Source organism: Lonchura striata, chromosome 3 (assembly GCF_046129695.1).
Source record: "Lonchura striata isolate bLonStr1 chromosome 3, bLonStr1.mat, whole genome shotgun sequence".
NCBI classification, from domain to species: Eukaryota; Metazoa; Chordata; class Aves; order Passeriformes; family Estrildidae; genus Lonchura; species Lonchura striata.
The window spans coordinates 26,848,972-26,868,681 of NC_134605.1; the positions used below are offsets into that span (position 1 = coordinate 26,848,972).

The 19,710-nt window shown below is 43.2% G+C and overlaps 1 protein-coding gene across 4 annotated transcripts in view; it reads right to left on the bottom strand.

The window, feature by feature from the left end:
* The window catches only part of CCDC85A (coiled-coil domain containing 85A), a 69,274-nt gene extending 50,018 nt beyond the window's left edge, over positions 1-19,256 (bottom strand). For 2 of the 4 annotated variants that reach the window (XM_021527518.2, XM_021527519.2), the window contains exons 1-2: positions 18,915-19,251; positions 15,481-16,396 (exon numbers count right to left, since the gene is read on the bottom strand). In XM_021527518.2, coding sequence (XP_021383193.1) covers positions 15,481-16,396; positions 18,915-19,133 — 1,135 coding nt within the window. In that variant the 5' untranslated portion in view covers positions 19,134-19,251. Of the gene's footprint in view, positions 1-15,480; positions 16,397-18,914 lie in introns of all 4 variants that reach the window. The other 2 variants (XM_021527516.2, XM_021527517.2) reach the window with 2 other exon arrangements.
* Positions 19,257-19,710: the final 454 nt, after the last annotated feature.

Below are 19,710 nucleotides of genomic sequence, written 5' to 3' on the forward strand. Positions count from 1 at the left end.
CTGGCAGCAGGATGGCAGGATGGATGCTCCCAGGCAACTGCACATGATCACTTTCTGTTTTCAAACTAGAAAGACAATTTCATATTAACCTGTGCAGTTAAAACCAAAACTATTTCTTTTCTTACCTCCCAAGAAAGCTTTCTATCCCACAGTACCTTTGATTCATGTTAAATTTATCAGAATGACACCTAGACAAACTGAAAGATTAAAGGTAGTTAGTTCAGGTTATAGTTAGAAATAGTCCTAAGGCTAAAACTAAGCATTCAAAATTATTCAATAAAGCTTTCAAGCCTTCTACTTTTGTAGAGGCTATTTAGCTAAGCTCCTTGACAATGCTGAAAACAAGATAAAAAACCCTCAAAATTCATGTTGGATGAGAAATTTGTAGTTTAACATGTTAGTTATATGGTGCCTTCTACCTGTGTAACATAGGATTAAATTATTACTGAGCAATTCAGGGCAGCCTTTGTAACTGAAGTTAATTCACTGCTTTTACTTTAATTAATCTGATCACATAATAGGTGTACAGATGGATAGTCCTATTTGTGCAGCTGAGTAAGCATTTTCTAGTTGAATTAAAATGAGACAAGTGGATCCCCTAAATGACCTGCTACCCTGTATGGCCACATATCAAATGAACCATCAGATTCTTACAGATTCACTTTATCTGGGTTTTTTTTCCAAGCCCCAAAGTGCAGGCACCTGTAGGAATTTCTTAGTGCCATAAGGTTCAAACAGCTGCTAGGCAGGGACTAACAAGGGGAGTCAGGAGAAATTCCTAGATCCCTATCTCACTCTAAATAATAAATCACCCACTATCAAAAATAAATCAAGGAAAATATCTGGAACTGTAGGCTTTAATCTCACTATAGACTTTTGGTTTGTTTTCCAATGTAATTGCTTTTCCACCAGCAATAATAATCAAGCTCATAGAAATGATTTGCACAAATCATTAAGATTAATTTAGTAAAAGGATACAAAAAATATTTTGCTTTCTCCTTTTTTAATAGGAAAGCTCAGATTCAGCAGCAGAGTTCAACTAACACAGACTATTGACTAATACTGTGGCAGCAGTCATTTGAAAAATTAAATACTCCATAATGAAAGATTTCTGCCTTCCAGCACATGGGGGAAGAATCCTGCTTCACAGAGAACGCTGATAGAGAAGGAGAGGCCACACAAAAATATATTAACTTTTGTAGACTATCAGCTGCCAGGACTGCCAAAACCCCATTCACAGTCATAAAGAAAGACTAGCAGGAGCTCCTCCAAATGCTCAAGACACCAAAAGCCAAAGGGAGCTCAGAGGTGCTATGGAAGCAGAAATCCTGAGCAGCTCCTGGGAGCTGGTGAGGACCAGCAGCACCACGATGGTCACTCCACCATGGCTGGCTCCATGATAAATTCCTGTCCTGTCCTGTTTTCCACCTGCCAGCAGAATGAGGTGGGCAGGAGACCAAACGGATACCTGTGACTGACTGAAAAATGACAGCCATTTCAGTTGTTGCATTCAGCACCCCCAAACAAGTGCTATATAAGTGATCGTTACCTACAGCTTTTCCTACCATTTCAAACTTGGAAATGCTGGAGCTTTGGTTATCCTGTAACCTAATTCTGCTCTCCCACACCTTCATTTTCAGGAAACAGGAATACTGCTCAAAACAAGGGTTAATGTCATAATCCAAATACTTAAAGTTGGATTATGTTGAATTTTCCCTTGCCCAGAGTCCTTCTAACATTTTTGGTTTTTTCAGTCCTTCGCTTTACAACCTGTGCACTCTTAGATATAACTCTGAATCTGTCTGACCTCATCCACTTTCTTCTGTGCAAAAAAACCTTCAGAAACTATTTTCTGAGCAACTCTATTGTCTGCACTCAGCAGGGTGCGACTCCAAACCTCCAGCATCAAACACAGCCTGCTCTCATTACAGCTACAAAAGCCACCTCCACATCTGAGTGATGTTTCCCTGGAGATGGCAATCAGTCCTGAGCCCAGTTGCAGGAGAAGGGAGATCCTGTGCAATCCATCCTACTGCTGCCTTTCTGCTTCCAGCAATTGTGTTTTGCTGCTCCATCTGGGATCCCGTAGGGGGAGGAAGTTCTGCCCCCAGGCAAGACTGGGCCAGCTCCTCCTCTTCTGGAGATGCTTCATCCCTGCAGCATTTTCTAAGGCTTGTGAAGAGCTCCAGCCTTGGCTCAGCATGTCCAAGGCAGCAGAGAGGGAGCCTGGCACACTGCCCCTGGAATGCATTTCCCACTGCTGTGTGAGAAGGGTTTTAGATCTGCATAATTCCTGAGATACGTATCCTTTATACACTTCTAAATATGTTTATTTAACAGGCCAATTAGCCTCTCGCTAATCATCTCTCATGCTGGGTAAGAGTCTAGCAATGTAGACAAAAAATATACAGAATATTCCAGTTATTCCACTCCTCTGACTCTCCAGGCTGTGCCACACTCAGGAACACTTCTAGTTTCCCTTCATTGTATATAGATGAATGTGCTGCTGGTTTACATCTTTTAATGCATGCTCCTGACTCAAGCTTCCCATGGAAGGAACACCATGACTTGGGAGACCTGTTCACCAGACTGAACACAAACAGACGTAACTTGCTTCCATGTGAGGATTCTGGACACTGTATTAGCGTGTCTACTGACTGCCAGTGGTAGCCCAAGGGTCAGCTTAAAAATAAAATTACTCTTTTGACCCTTTCAAAACACCTGGGATGTGTTTTGATAAACTACTTTATTTGCTCTATACTATTATCACTATTTCTTACTACTCTCTTTGAGTTTCTAACTGCTTACTGCTCATTTGTCTTATTCAGGGTTCAGAGTTTAATTTCTTGACCCACATCCATTAAAAGTTTGCAATTATAAAAACATGATAATCCCATTAAGTAGCTATAAAACAGTATGAATGTTTTTTACAGGAGAAAATTATATGGCTCTGCAGAAAAGTTTACAAGGAAAGATATTTAAACAACTGCTACCTCAGAAGTAGCACCATATGTTCCTGTACTTCAGCATGAAAGACAAAATGCCTTCAAAATGAGAAGCAATGACTTTTTTCCAGAAGTTACTGCCAAGAGATTTTAAAAATATCCATTTATTTCAAGTACCAAATAATCAGAGCAATTAAAATATTAACAGGTTGCTAAATCATGCTCAGGACACACAACCTGGTGTTTGCTCTGGTTTGCAATTAAGATGAAAAGAGCAGCAGTACTAATGCCTCTTTAATCTCAGCCCAGGTCTGAGACATGAGACTGCACACGGAGCACATTTTGTCTGGGAAGGGCCATGAAGGACTGGCTGCCTGGCACGGCAGGAAGCTGCTGTAATTACAGGAACTTTGTGCTCCCGAGCAGGATCGCTGCTGCTGTCCTGTCAGCACATCTCCCTGGCTGGGAATGTCCGGGCTGTCACCCCAGGATGTCAAACCCCAGATCCCCACAGAGTCAGCACCAGGGAGCTCTGGAGCCCACAGCGAACCCCGGAGCGGGGCCAGCCCCTTCTCGAATTGCCCCTGCTGCAGCGACCTTGCACGGGACAGCTCCAGCTTTTGGCAGGCAGGGAGAACCTCTCCCCTTGTTTTCTTGAACACAGCCCCAGCTTCACAGGACTTTAAGCAAACATTTCAGCCTGCAGTGTTTGACAGAGAGCAGCAGCCACCTACCTGCTAGAGCAGAGTCTGCTGGCACCCAGCCAGAACAGCTCCAAAGCCCGAATTCCTCCCTTCCACATCTGCCAAGCCACAGATGTTCAGCCCGAGCCTCACCGTGGAGATTTATATCTGCTAAGCACCACTTCCCCCAACCCTGGCACAGTCACAGTATGCCACACTGTTGATGGATGCTGAGGGACAGATGACCATCTTGCCAAAATACTGTGTTCTCTCTTTTTTTGATCTCAAGAATGTTCATTTTCATATTTTATTCTGATGCTTTATTTTATTATTAATGCTCCTCTGGATTGTACCAGTTAGCAGCCTGAAATCCACAGCAGAGAGCTGTCCATGCCTCTGGCTGGTACTGGGATCTTCATTTTCCAAATCAAGACAACTACAGCTACACAACTACTCTGTAAAAGTAAAAACGCCATGAGAAACAGGACAGAAAACAGAGCTCCCTCTAGTAAAGCTATCACAGCCCTTCAGGTGTGGATTCATTGTAAATCACTTTGTGTGCCAGGACACCTTTAAGCAGCCCTGTAAATGCAAAAGGTAGATTAATGGCTTCTAACAGGAATGGTGCACACACAAAAGAGAATTAAAAATAGCTTTGTTTCCCACTAGCCTAATTCAGGAGATTCAGGAAGGAAGGAAACATTGCCTTAAAAGTTGATTTTGAAAGGAAACACATTAAAAATGTTTGTCTCAAGCCGATTGTTCATAAAGCTGTTTTCTAGGCATGTGCGTAACTTCAGCCCCAGTTTTTACACCATGCTGAGAACAGACCAATCTAAGAATAAGGCTGTTAGAAAATTGACATGATGCAATTGAATAATCAGCAGCAAAACCTCAGGAAATCTGCACTAGTTGGTAGCTGATTAATCCTGTCTTGCCTTTTGTTTGGCTCATGGTTCTTAATACACAGGTGATGATGACATTATTTGTGTGGTTGGTAAATTGTTTCCAGAATTATTGACAAAAGCTGCAAGCAGGAACCAGGCACTACTGACAAGTGTAAGCATTTCCTCAGGGTAACGGCACACCCACAGCTCTTTATACACATTAAGGTCTCACCTTAATAAAGACATTTTTTCTGACTGGGCTGCCACCAGGGGAGCATTCACACACGTAAAGTACTGATGTTCTACACATCAGTGCTGTCCCAGCCCACACACAGGCGTTCTCCAGGGCCAGAACGCCATGAGTTAATCCAGCCAAACCCTTTGGGTAGAGCTGCTTTCTCTCCTCAGTCACACAAGACTGGTCCCAGACCCTCTGCAGGCTCAAACAGCAGCATTACAAGTTGGAGCAAGGACAGGACTTGCCAGTGGCTTTCCACAGCAAGCAAGGGAGCAAAGGAAAACAGCAATATCCTCCTCTGCCCTGGGTACCCCAGTCCAACCTCTGGAGTCACAGACTTGCACTGGACCTTTCAGAAGCTCACAGGACACCATGGAACTCAGAAAGCTTCTGCAGCACAAACCAGAGCAGAAGTTTTTGGGCCTGAAAAGGACAGACAGACTGCAAAGGCCATTTTCAGAAGAGGCATAAATTTTGTTAATCTGATGACCAATATGTTACAGATTTTCAGTCTTTCCCTCTGATGGTGATTTCAGCACATATCACCAAGGTGGTGGGTCCAGTCTCCACACAGGCCACTTACTAAAGAGTTGGACTTGATGATCTTTGTGAATCCCTTCCAACTCAGAATAAGCTGTGAATCTGTGAAAATAGATGTCACTGAATATTTCTTTTGTGAGCTTTCAGATCTGACATACACTTAGGTTTAGGCTTTTCAGCATTTGGCTTTGCATTCAGAGAGAAGTTTTCTGCACATCACATACTTTAAAACACATGTTCACAACACCAGAGCTAAACATGATGCAAAGTCTGATTATCCCAATGTCTGATGAGCTCTCCCCAAAATCCCACAACTCCCCACAGTCAGCCTCTAGCCCAGCTGATTGGTTCACTATCAGGGCACACCTTTCATGGCATGGGGAATAAACACAAATGGAACTGGACACGGACAGATCCACAGGTGACAAGCCAAGGTCTACAATCTCATCCACCCCTGGTTCTCCACAGATCTGAGCTGGCTCAAACCCTCAGTTAGAAGCTGAATCCTGAATTTAGATTGCTGAAGGGATGGTGCTCAGAATCAGAACTGTACCTGCAAAGAGCCACTTCTGATTTACACCATTAAAATAGAGAAATCTGCTGAAATTTATCTCTATGTTTGCAACAGATGTCTCTGGGTGTGGCTGAACTGAGAGTGTGCTCTGCTCATGAGACTTCTGGAGCAGTGAAGAAAGTCTCCCAAAGAACCCTTCCTACTGTGTTTGCACAGACATGATGGGACACAAATTTGGCACTTGGGCCCTATATCAGTAGTTGCATGAGCTGAGATGCAAATCAAGCAGCTGGCTCAGGCAGCAGCCAACCCTCCTGACACCTGATGAGCAAAGACACAGACCAGTGAGCCTCAGTGTTTGGCATAAAAATACTCCTGCTTCCCTGGGGAACAGCATTTCTTAATAAACAAAATGCAAACACTATCTGGATTTTTTTTCATTCCAGGGCATAAAAACCTTCTAGTAACTTTTAACTTTCACTGCAGATTCTTGCCCAAAATTTTCCAGAGCCTCTTTGCTTCCTGTGTATCATTATGTGTTTCTGAGCAGCACTGCAAGAACAAATAAATCAAAATCTAACAAAACTGGGGAGGTATTAAAAGCACTTAAGTGTTAAATTTGAAAACAAGCATCACCTGACTGTATCTTTGCAGTCAAGATCCTGTTTCCCCTGCAACAGGAATATCCAAAAGACAAGGAATATCCAAAAATCTTATACTAGCTTTGCGTGACATGCAGGATTAATATCTAATATCAACTCACTTAAAAATACATGTGCTAAGTGCAGCTCTACTAAGCACAAAGCAGACACAGCCAAGGTCTGCTACATTCAAACTATAGATTTTTTCAGTGAAAAATTCAGCAGTATTTTGCTCTCAACACCAATAGAAATTTTTTATCATTCAAACATTCTTCACCAATCCTTTAAATATCCATTTTCCATAGTGACACTGGAATCAACTGTCAGGTCTTTTTAGTTAAAAAAAATTAATAAAAGCACCACAAAATAGGAAAGGTGGAATAGAATATGTTGCCCAGGAAACCGACTCCAGTGCCTGAAGGACACACTTCAGGTGGCAACCGATAAGTAAATACACTTGAATTTGCATCGCTGTAGAAAGTGGGTCATGCAAGTCCTTTTGTGCTACATCTCCTTTTGGAGCTCCCCAGACACCTTTTCAGGACTCCATGGATACAACTGGCTGTACTTGCAATATTGCAATCAATACAAGGTATCAGCACGGTTCAACTCATTCTTGACAAATCCAGGATGACGGAGTGACATGACAGCACAAAACTCTGGGATCCATGCTTCCAAGACCGTTAGATCAGTCACTTCCATGCTCTTGCCAATCCTGCAATTCAGGCTGAATATAACATTCCAGTCCACTCAAAAGTGGAAAAAAAAAAATCTTAGCATTTGATTATGCTTGTGGAGAACCTAAAACACATAAAATCCCAATGTCTTCACACTGAGTTTAGGATTTGTTTTAATAAAAACTCAGGATCTCTTCTCCAAAATACGTGCACATGCTTTGGTGTAAGTAGTCACAATGCAGCCTTCAGCAGTACGGAGTGGAATACAGGCCAGGCATCAAGTTCCAACAACAGGAATGAATCAAAGAGTTCTTAGCACCTGTACCTGGAGGAGACATAGACTGGGTATCTTCTGCTACTCAGTTACCACTGACGAGCCTTTGGTCTTGGTGGTTGGAGAGCTGGTTAGGAAATGCTGGAATGCTTTCTTGTCATGTTTTCTTTTTGGACTTAGTGACACTGCAAAAACCTAAAATTCAAAATTTAACTTCAGGTTACATAAAGTTCTAAAATGGACCCAAACAAATAAGGTGAATGACAGTGACAGACAAGTGACTTCATTCAGAGCACTGCATGAGCAAGTGTTCTTTTGTGTTCTATCTGGGCATTCCATTTCAGCGCAAGTCAGGTGCTAACAAGGAGGGAAGTGTTCAAATCCTTGGAAGGATCTGAGTCCAATTTGCAGGTTCTGCCTCACAGCAGTCATGTATTTGTGCTCAATATATTCATCTGCCTCCAGTGGAATGTTCTTTTTGTTTCTCATAATCCAATACTATTTTTAGAGACTCATCTTAATGTCCTCAGCAATGTCTGCAGACCACAAAAGTCATAAGATGAATTTTGAACATCATTTACATTTGTTCACTGTAAACCAAAAACAGACTCAGGAGCCAAGAGAGGATGTGGATCAGGAAATCAATGCTTTTCTTCAGGCTTAGCTGTACTTGGCCTAAATGTGAGCTTATCACAGAATGATGAATCAGCCTTGTACCCTTGGTAGAAAGCGCAGATATTTTTCTTTGAATCCAAATCACAGGTACAGGCTCCACAGGTGAGCAAGGCAAACTTTCACAGCTCACAGGAGCTTAAAGAGATGCAGTGAAAGAACCTGGTGAGTTTTGAGGTCGAACATTTGAAGGAGCTCTCTCACTACCGATCAGATTAGAGATGTTTAATATTGTAGGCATAAAGGTTCTGGAATAACTTGTGTAACCTTGTGGAAGTACCAAAATGGAGACCTTTAGGAGACATTCCATATTGTTGGTTGCCACATGGCTCACTGTGCTTTTTCAGCTATGACACATCTTTTACTCTTGACAGTGCTTGAACACTGCTGTTTCACTGGTACAAATAACCATTCATTTATTATATAGACTTTTACAAATCAGTAAAGTTCACATGAATCATATTAACAAAAAATAATGGGTAGAAGCATGTTCTTGCTGAACTACATAGGTCCAGAGCTGCTGCCTTCTTCACTCCCCATGAATGTTACAGAAACAATGCAAATACACCCAAAATTTTATAGTAGAAATGAGGAGTAGGACCAAGACTATTTTTTATTCACAGCCTTCACAGAACTGTTCATATTTTAAGACAGCCTAGCTCAAGATAGCAGCTTTCCCATTCACAATCAATAAATTCGCACACACTTCTATGCTGCATACCAAATGCTCACGGACACAAATTAAAATCCTGACCCTCCTCTGTGTGCCTTGAAGAATTAAAAACACTTACAAATAAATTTACAAGTCCACTAAATAAGCACAGAGTTATATCATTAAAGCTTATTTTTTGAAAGGCAATTTTAGTTTGTGCCCTTCACCCCCCCATGTTATACTTTCATATCTCATTCCCTCTCAAACAGATTATTGTCCTGCTTCCTGCAATAAGCAGAATTCAAAGCTAAGTTTCAGTCCTAGCTGATTCTCTTCACAGAGACCATCCTTTAACCTGTGAAGAAGCACAGGCAGACAAGATTTACATCAAGATCATGACTTGAAGATAATTCGTAGTGCTACCTCAGTAACTATAGATCTTTGCACATGACAATATGACCCAAGATAAGATGTGCTTCAGTTTACTAATTAAGACATAACTTACTAGCTTAGAAGCCAATGAATTTTCATTGCCATTCATTTTCTTATGTACACAAGGCTTTATTATACCTCATTAAATACCCTGTAATTTGGAATGCCTTGCTGTCCCTTACTCCTGTCAACATTCCTGCACTTTGTGTGTGTGGCAGCACAAAATCTGAAACCCACACTACACTGCCTGCCACACTCTTCCCTAACTCTTAACCCGTTCAGCTTCAACCCCTGCCCAGCTCTCCATTGTTAAGTTCATAATAAAATTTAAAAACAAATAACATTAATAGATGAAGAGAAGAGACAGGACATTCTAACTGGCAAGTGTAATACACACTACAAGGCTGAATGTCTTAAACAAGCAGCACTTACCAAAAATTACTTTAATATACTGACTGCATTGTAAGCGCCATAGTTCAGAGAATTTTACAATTTAATCACTAATGTTTCTAAACCTATATTTTACTGTTCTAAACTAACAACACTAACTCCAAAAGCTGTGTGAAGAACTGATACACAAGGTCCTGAGCTCAGGTTAAAGTACTCTCTCTATGCAAGGACTCCGACAAGGCATTAATGTGAGGATTTGCCATTCTGGCACTAAAAAAACACAAATGTGCCCACTTTTTTCAGGCAGACAACGCTAACAGCCATGCAAACTCCTGACAAGCTCTCCGAGGTAAAGGCAAGTGGCTCACACCTTGACCCAATAACCATGAAAAAGAAACAAGCTTCTCTGCTGTTTCCAAAACAAACTACTACTCACTACTCAGAAAATACATTGTTTCTCAAAAATGCCCAAGAAAATAAAGAAAACAGAAGAAAGATTAGTATGTCAGCTTTATCCCACGTGTACCACTACCACAGTCAGGGGGTGGGACCAGGCACTGGCTTGCAGGGTGCTTTTGTTTGTACCAGCCTGTGACTGATCAGCAGCCCTTCCCTCCTGGAGCCCCAGCGGCACAGTCAGGGAAGTTCCAGGGGACACTCTAAACACGAGAGATGGCCACACGCCTCCAATCACAGAGCCATCACATCTCCTACTCTCCATCCCGCTCGGGAGAGATGGGCACTGCTCACGGGGCTGCAGAGAGTCACTCCATGGGGCTTTGCTGTGGGAACTATGGGACCAGTTCCCAGATCCCTGGCAGCACTGACTAACAGGGACCTTGCTCCCAGAGAGACGAGGTACACTGGAGATGGCTTAAAGGTAGTGTCTCTATTCCCTACTCTGCCTCTCACTTCCATCAAACAACGGCTGAATTAGCATTAAGTCCTCACTGCAAAACAGTCGCCTGTAGCAGGATATGCAGCCTCAGGAAGAAAGGAAATGACAATAAAACTTGGAAGCAGTGACTTCCCAGAAGGTGCCGGGGTGTTCTCAGTCTTGCAGCAGGAGGAACTGTGCAGCTGAGTCCCCCTGCACATCCCACTGCAGCCAGCAGTGCTACAGCACCCAAGCGCAAACCCTGCCCCCAGCCCCTGTGTGCCACTTGGATCAGCCTCTAGCCTGTGCAGGAATCAGTGTTGAACATCCAGACAACCTGTGAAACCAGGCCACTCTCCATCAGGAGAGGCATCACTCTCCCATTAACATATCCAGAGTTTTGCTGGGAGGATGATCCACTGCACATTAAAACATTTCAATCAAAAGGAGTTATGTCAGTGAAGTTAAGGATGTGGAATTGTAAAACTCTCCCAAAAGTCTTATAACATGGGTTTCTAGTAGGTTCATTTTTTTGATACTAGAAAACACGTTTTCAGCATGATAAATCACTCCCCAAAAAACGAGTTGGATAACAAATGCAGCATTCTGTAGTCACATCCATATTCACAACTCATGCCCCAGTTCTCTTTCAGTAACAGCTGGAACCAATTTAAAAGTTTGACATCAAACCTACAGAGTTCATTTGAAAGACTGACAAAGCTTCAGAGCTCTACACTTCTAAATTAAATACCCAAAATGAACACAACATCCCTTCATATTGTCAAGGAAAAAAATCCCACTGATCCTTGTAGACTTTGGTTACACTCTGAAAAGTAAGCAATGCTGCCTCAGGCTCCCAGCTGGGCAGTCGTGGGTGCCACCAGGACAGGTCCTATCACACACAGTGCTGTGCAGTGCCATTAACGACAGACAGATTATTTGCATTTCAACTTTAAGAAACGTAACATGTAAGCAAACGTACATGGAAACATAACATCACCCCACTCTTCAGCCAGCAAAGGGGAATTGTTTGCACAGAGAGGATATCAGTTAACTCAGTAACATTGTTATGAGCTTTTCCTCTCTGGAGTCACTCTGCAGTTTCCCCTTTTTATTCAGTGCAGTGTTTTCTAATTTAATTTTCCTTCTCACAAGTGCATTTATAAGAGAGTGTCCAAAATTTATGCTGAGTCTCTGTTTAGCCTAAAACCACCTTTGCTCAAGGAGAGGTGATGCTGCATCTGTTCTATAAGAGCCCTCACACCTCCAGCAGTACAGGAGGTGTTAGTCAGCAGTTTGACTTCTCTTCATTAATAACCTCAGTAGGAAGCAAGAAGACACATGAAAGCCTTTGGATACCTTCCTTTCACACAAAAGTAAAAGCTGAGAGTAAAACAAAGGACTTCTTAAAATAGGAAGTTGAAAATAAATCACTTAGATTAAAAAAACAACACTTAGACTGCAAATGCTGAAAGCAAATCAATTTATAGAGGCACTTACACCCCAGATATGTGTCAGAGTTAAACTGTCAAGTATTCTTCTATGGTGTATTAATGCTCTCTTCTCAAAATGTTTTTACTCCTGATATTTTCTCATCTATTTTCAGCAATCTTTCTATCCCAAATACCCCTGTTCTCATTACCCAGAACATTTAGGTGTGATTACAGCAGAAGATTGTTACCATGTTTTATTTGGTTAAAACCTCTAGAATTAAATACACATGTTTTCAATTAACAGGCACCAGGCCAAATTTAGCTCTCCCATCCTATTTTCTGTCACTGCAAAGGCTAAGGACACTCATTGCAGAAAAAGATGTAGGAGAGCCATGAAGTAGAGGGTACTTTTAAAGCCTTATAAATCTTATAAATGAAAGCTGACACATCATACAAGAAAAAATACCAAGATCAAACCTTTGAGTATACAAGATGAGAAGAATTATGAAAGGAAATGTTATCACCTCATCCTTTATTCCTTCAGCTGTGCCTGTGAGGCTGAGGTAACTTCCCGCATAGCTTAAAACATGCATGAAGGCCAATGATTAATGCATAAACACATCCTGCAAAGCAGCTCCAGCTGCACATCACATTTCTGATGGCACTGTAATATTATACTGCAACTGCTCTGACTGCAGCTCCACTCCGTCAGAACCTGCAAACTCTCTGATCCATCCCACATGTCTTTACCTTCAGCTCTGGAAGAGGTAACACCACCCTGTAGAATCCACTGCTTCCCTGTGGTCACCAGGTGCTGACAGAATTGCAAATCCAGCTAAATGGGAGCTGCTAGAAGCTCCCATTTCTCCAGGAATAGCCAGACTGGTCCCAAACATGCTTCCAATTAGGAACATCAATTCCAGATAGAGTACAGCACTTCTGGAATGAGGTTTGACATGCAGAGGAATAACTTGTCCTCTCAGACATGATTCAGAGCCCAGTTCAGACCAAGGAAGATTGGGACAGGCTTGTACTGACTCAGGTAAATTCTGACTATGTAGTTAAAATATTTTATTCTACTCCTTTAAATATCAAAACATGTCTGTCTCTGCCATTCATCATTTAGGGTCACCAGCATTTCTTGCTGCTCACATGACAGTGCACAAGAACTACAATAAGTTTAGAACTTAGGCAAACTCCTGACACAGATTTGCAAACATCTGCCAGCTAGAGATAGTTCAAGTTTGAAAACAAACTGGATTCCACCAATGCAATATAATACTGTATGTACTACATGCACTTTGGGATCACAAACAAATAATGTCCTTTTGTATTGCTCATCAGAATTTAGGGCCAGGTTTCCAGGCCATTTCTTAACTCCCATTGTCACAATTTCAGCATTCCTTACAACAAGATCAGGATTTTTATTGCCTACTCTCAGCTGGCAGGGTCAGGTACATACAGAATATCCAAATTCACATTTACACATTTTCACAACAATAACAATTTCTAATGACCAGCATTTCTACCACTTCCATGTTAACTGTTCCCCACAACTTTACAGTAGCTGACAAAATCAGAACACAAAATACCCAGAAGGATTCAGCCTTGCTGTGAAGGCCAAGTATTTCCCTGAAGTTTAAAGCCTTCTATTCACAGCAGAGCTGTCAAGAGTCTTCCCAAGTTTGATCAAGGTCAGACAGATGTCAGAATTAAACATCAAGCTTGCATCAAATTATATAAATACAAAAGAAGAGAGTTTTGACAACTTTCTGGTGAGAGAAGTTGTCAAACCAAAGTGGACTTCTCTGTAAAACTGATTATATAAAGCACAGGGCAGGCAAAGTTCTGATTAAAGTCAATAAAGAGCCTCCCAGAGCACCAGCTGCCCTCTCTAGCACCTTGTGGCCAGAGTCCAATCTTTTGACAACTGAAATATGCTGCACATAGGATGCCAGTCAACTCAGGAATAAGTAACAACTGCTTTCACTGTACTGTTAGGAATATGGTTCTTAACAAGGCAACTTGGGGGGGAAAAAACACAGAAAGAAACAGAAAGCCTACAGTGCTGGCAGCAGAAAACCTACATCTTCCTTCCCCTGTGAGTGAGTTTTAAAAATTCATACTTAAAACCTTGGATCACCTTCCTACTTAAACTGTGGTGGACTGATGAACATCATGGGTGCAAGAAACAAGTCATTTTTGGGAAGTCTGGTTCCATACTTTGTGCTACTTACAGAAGGTCAATAGTAAACACAAAAATCTGAATGGAGAACAATACAGCATTTAATGGAAGTTGGGCAAGACCAACTTTAATAACTTCTGTATTGCACATCTTCACATATGTGTCACACACTCACCTTATTAATCATTTCCAAGTCTTTAAAAAGGGGAGTCTCTATACTTACCACATGGGAGTTGGTCAGCCCTGTCAAAAATACACATTCCACTGAAAACTATGTGGATTTGCCCCTGCAGAGAGGGGCTAACTGAAGGCATTGTGTAAATTAATCCCAACTGGTAACTGGACCAGTGTGACAAAGGTTGAGGACAGCACCCATCTCCCAAGCAGATCCAACAAGTGGTCACTTCCACTGACGCCAACACAGCTTCTCACAGCCGCTTATGAAATGAAAGCACATGAACTCCATCCAAGACAATTTGCTAAGGCAAAATCATCACTTTCTGCAGTTCAATTTCAACTTTAAGTATAAAGGTCTGAGAAAAGGGTTTCCAACTAGGACATTAATTGCCTTCATGAGAACATCCCAAAGCACATGGAAGAAATAAAGGCAGCAGGCTATAGGAATTCTGCTAAGTCTAAAATGAGTTATTTCAACAGCTGAGTAGGATGTCTGAACTTTGTAGCTTTCAAAATAGCAAGATACTTATATTGTGACTCTCCTAAGACAAACAAATTATTTCTATCACTCAGTATATACTGCACTTAAAATCTAGGTATGTTTATTGGAAACCTTTCTAAAAGGCAGCAATAAAACAGAAAATAAACCCCTTCTTGATCTTGCTATATTTTAATTTGTTATGATTAAAAATATGCAAACGTGAGGCTTTGAAAGGAGCTATCAGATTCGTTTCTATTGTGCCTACTCTTCATCTGGGGTCTTTTCCAAAGTTTATAGATAAGGATAAAAGAAGCCTTCAATCAATAAAGAGGAAATTTAAAAATCTTTAAAGCTACAGACAAAGCAGATTAGGAAGGTGGAAGTGAAATTGGAGACACTCCCCTCCAACTCTGCTGACTCAGATTTAAGCAGGACAAGAAACATAATGCAATTCCTCTCCTATGCAAACACAAATCCAACTAGGGACAAACAGTTTACATCTACCAAGCACAGAGCAGGGTCAGGGCTGAGAGCTTCTCCTTGATACCCTATACCAACACTCAAAATGCACTATCCTCCTACTTCTTTAATCTTCCCCACACCTGCTGGATGGACAAACGTGTACTCCAATTAAATCATCTGCTAAAGGAATAATGGTAACACCAGACTCATTGCCTTTCATTTCACATCAAACCTCATTCCTGCTGCAGAAATAGCTGGAATAACACCAAAACTACCTTAGCAATTTTCAAAGTGAGCTTTTGTTCCAAATATTGACCCACCATTCATTCCGTTGTACAAACTCCTGTGGTGAGGGGACAGCTCATCTGTCACTTGTCTCCTGAGGGTACCTTCTCTGCTGCCTCCGCTGAGATGTTTGAGGTGCTCTGGGCTCCCTCCATAGTGTTGTTTGAGATGCTCCGGGCTTGAACCCCTCACCTTGTGCAGGTGCTCTGTACTTCCACTGGGCGTGTGCTTTTGAAGGTGATCTGGGCTGCCACCGCTGTGCTTTTGATGCTCAGGGCTACCACCAGGCCTCTGCTTTTGAAAGCGTTCAGGACTACTACTCAAAACATGCTTTGGGATAGTTTCTGGACTGCTGCTGCTGTGCTTTTGTTGCTCAGGTATTTTGACAATGGTTTTGTGATGCTCAGGGCTCGGCCCTTTCAGGTGATGATCAGGACTGCCAGAACTCCTGGGCTTCTGCAGGTGCTCTGGGCTGATGCTCCGGTGTTTCTGATGCTCAGGGCTTCCTTCCCCCCGAGGTTTTTGCAGGTGTTCTGGACTGGTGCTTGGGTGGTGTTTGTGATGGTCTGGGCTGTCTGTGCTGCCCGTGCTGGAGGTGCTGCTGCCATCCCCAACATCTCTGATGTACGCGCTGGTGGCAGTCAGCTGGCACAGGCTAATCTGGCTGTCGATAGAGCTCCGGCTGCCTGCTCCTCCACTCTTCTCCTCATCCAGCAACACGCACAACTCCTTCAGCTCCAGGTTCTCCTTAACCACTTCTTCTTGCCTCACTTCCAGCTCTTTCAGCTTCTGCATGTATAAGGCCACCTCCTTGTGCATGACACTGGCGCTGTACCTGCCCAGCCTCTGCCACTCGCGGGACACCCTCTTGCCCTTCTGCCGGTCGTCATCCAGGAAGCAGCAAAGGTCCCTCAGCTCCTGGTTATCTTCCTGCAGCTTCTGGTTGATGTCCTTTAAGAGAAAGATTATCATGACAGAGGCGAGTCTAAAGGAATTGATGTTAAACTGTTACACAAGCCAGTGGACAACACTGCTGCAAGCCCTTGTTTAAGCACTCCAGTAAGGCATAAACAATTCCATGTGTAGATCTGGCACGTTTTAACAGCTCCATGCTTTGAGCAAAAAAAGCTGCTGTCCAGCAAAAACTGCCTGTAGCTTGGAGCTAATTTCTAACTTCTGATACAGCAAAAAAGTTTCAGGTGCTTAATTAATTTTCATGCTAAATATCAGAGTAATTTAGCTCCCAAATTGGGCAAGGATTGTAAGTGCTCTCATGATGATCTCACTCCCCTGAGAAATATTCACCTGCGAGTTATTGCTAAATAAAAGTGCAAGGTACACCAGAAATTGTAAGCGCTATTAAATAATTAATTATTTACATTTATATTCGCTTTTCCCTAAAGCGTAGTCACATATAAATATGACCATTTTAGAGATTTTTTTTTAAGATAGGGATTTGCTGGATTTTGTTCCTGATTGGCATAAAAAGCCTTGTCAGTCATCACTTGACCAGGATTGCTTCAACCACTCTGAAATTAAATAACCTGCTTAAATAGATGTTTTCACCCTTAACAAAATGAAGTACATGATTCTATGCCCTTCCCTAGGTGAGGAACAGTCTGAAGCAAATACTCTGAAGTAAAATGTTCAGAGTATTACTACAGCAGAATAAAAACATTTTCAGTATTTCATCCTTCTAGTTTGGACTTGAAACCATATTTATCTTTCTCCCATCATCTACACATCCATTGCTTATGTATGACATTACAACCACAGATTAGACAAAGTTGTTAAAAATTCAGTCTTATGGAAACCCCACTTCAGCACAGTTTCCTAAGAAAAGGAAGCTTTTGTAACTCCATCAGATTTAGGTGCATGAATGCCTGTGTTTTCTGATTTTTGCCTCAAGATAACATCGAATTTTACTGTACTTGACAATGGAAAAAAATCTCAATGAGCCTTTAAGGGGTCCTTAAAAACCTCTGCTAGTGAGAGATGTTTGGAATGATCCCACAGTGGGATCAAAAAAAAGTTGTGGAAGTCCACAATTCCTCAGTCGGGAAGCAGGAGACATTCATCCAGCTGGTCATTCTTACTCATGGAGCAGTTATTTCACATAGGACAAAGGAGGGAGAGTCCCAGATACCAAGACAGGGCTCAAAAAACTCCTTCTCCCAGATCCTTTCTGAAAGCTCCAGCTGAGGCATCTGAACAAAAGGAGGAAATCAAACAAGACTTAAGGAGTTTGGAATTGAGAGAGGAATTTGTGACTCTGTCCTACCCATCTTAAGTGTGTTTGGTCAGTTATCTGGAAGATGCAGAAACCCAGATACTTTTGCACGTAACTGGCTGAAAGATACTATTGTTGTAACTGAACTTACATTTAAATATAAGGTTCAGTTTTACTCAATACTACCATGGATGGGTTTTTTTACCCTCAGACACCACCAAAGGGACACACATACTTTGCAGAACACAAAACCTTGGGAGGCAGGAACTATTTATTTTATAGCACACTATTATCAAAGACACTTTATCAATAATTCTGTCATTTAAAGCCATTCTACAAGTGAAGACCTCTCTTCTAATGCACTTTCTTGTAATAATTCCAAAGCCCACACTGCACCTGTGTGTCTTCTCTCATTCCCTCCAACCTCACTGAAGGAATTTATTGAAAATTTTCAAAGCAATAAGCCAGAAAATGTGCTTAGCTATCCCTAAGGTAACTTTCTATGTCTATAAACCACAAGCAAGGTAATGCTCTGTAAACACTCACACTTTCTTCCCAGACCTCAGAAGTGGGAAGGAAGCATTAGGGTCCAAGCTTCTCAGCCATCAAGAGTGAAATTAAGAGCAGATAAGCCATTACAGACTTGGTCTGCCCCTGACTGCAGCCTGCATGAGCACACAAGGAAGAATGGTTTGATCAGAGATGCATTGCCAGATGTCTTTTTGCACAAAGATTAGGGATTGGTTCTGACCATCCCAAACCCGAGCCCACGGGTTTGCCATCACCTGCCACAGGCTGCACTGCATCCTGGAAATGACCAGCTCTCTCCAGCAGCCTACCAGCCTGCCTAACAGACTAAGTCTGTCTGAAAATAATGACAGAAAACAGCGTGAGCTACAGAAACCCTTATTTCTGTGCACTTCAGGCAGGACTATTTAACCTCACTCACAACCAAGGAAGTCTAACACAAAGCTGACAAGATTTCAGCGTTTTTATCAACGCAAAAGAATAGCGGGGCAGAGCACAAACCAGCTGTGCTCCACAGCCTGCCGAACAGCTGGTCATCCCTTAGCCGGACACTTGATTATTAAGCGGGTTCAAACGCTATTCATCCAGTCCTCATCCACTTTTCATGCGGTTCTCGGGAGCGGCTCCTCCCAGACCATCTACCTGACGAGATGGCTCCCGGCGGGAGACACCACACAAACTTCAGGAGTCCCACCCTGCCCATCCCGCTACCTTCAAGCCGCGGATCTCGCCTAGGTGGAGCTGGAGGCGGCGGTTCACCTCGCGGATGAGGTTGCTGTGGTCCAGCATCGCGCTCATCTTCTCGGCCTCGGCGCGGCGGAGGCTGCGGATCAGCTCCTCCTTGCTCCACTTAAGCAGCTCCTCGTCCGACACCTTGGACAAGTCTTCGGCCGGCGCTGCTCCGCAACTTTCCGCCGCCACTTTGGACATGGTGGCGGCCCGGCAGCCCGGGGCACTCGCGGAGCCTCTCCGCACTCCCGGGGCCGCCCCACGGCTGCCGCCAGGGGAAAGGGCGAGCCCGCAGCACGCGGGTGCCCCCAGCTCCAGCGCTGGGCCGGGGGTAACGAGGGAGACCTCTTTCGGCCCCAGGCAGCGGATCCTGGAAAAAAGGAGGAAAAGGAGGAGGAAAGGGTGTGGAGGAAATCGAACCACAGGCTGGGGAACAAACTTCCCCCGTCGAGAGGAAAAAAAAAAAAAAAAAGATAGAAAAAAAGACCTAGACGAAAGATCTCCAAGACAAGCCCGGCTCTTGCAACAGGTCAGCGCCAGCTGCGTGCGCCCGGTCCTCGCCGCAGCGCCAGGAATGCGCGGTGGCTCTCACGGTACCCACCGCCCCCGGGCTGCGGGATGCATGGGAGGATGCGACGTGCCGATGCCGCGCACCATGGCGGTGGGCAGAGCGGGCCGGGCGGCGGAGAAGCGGGAATGAGCGGGAAGCAGCGGGAATGAGCGGGAAGCAGCGGGGAAGACCGAGCGGAGCGGACGCTGCCGAGCCCAGTGGCGGGCG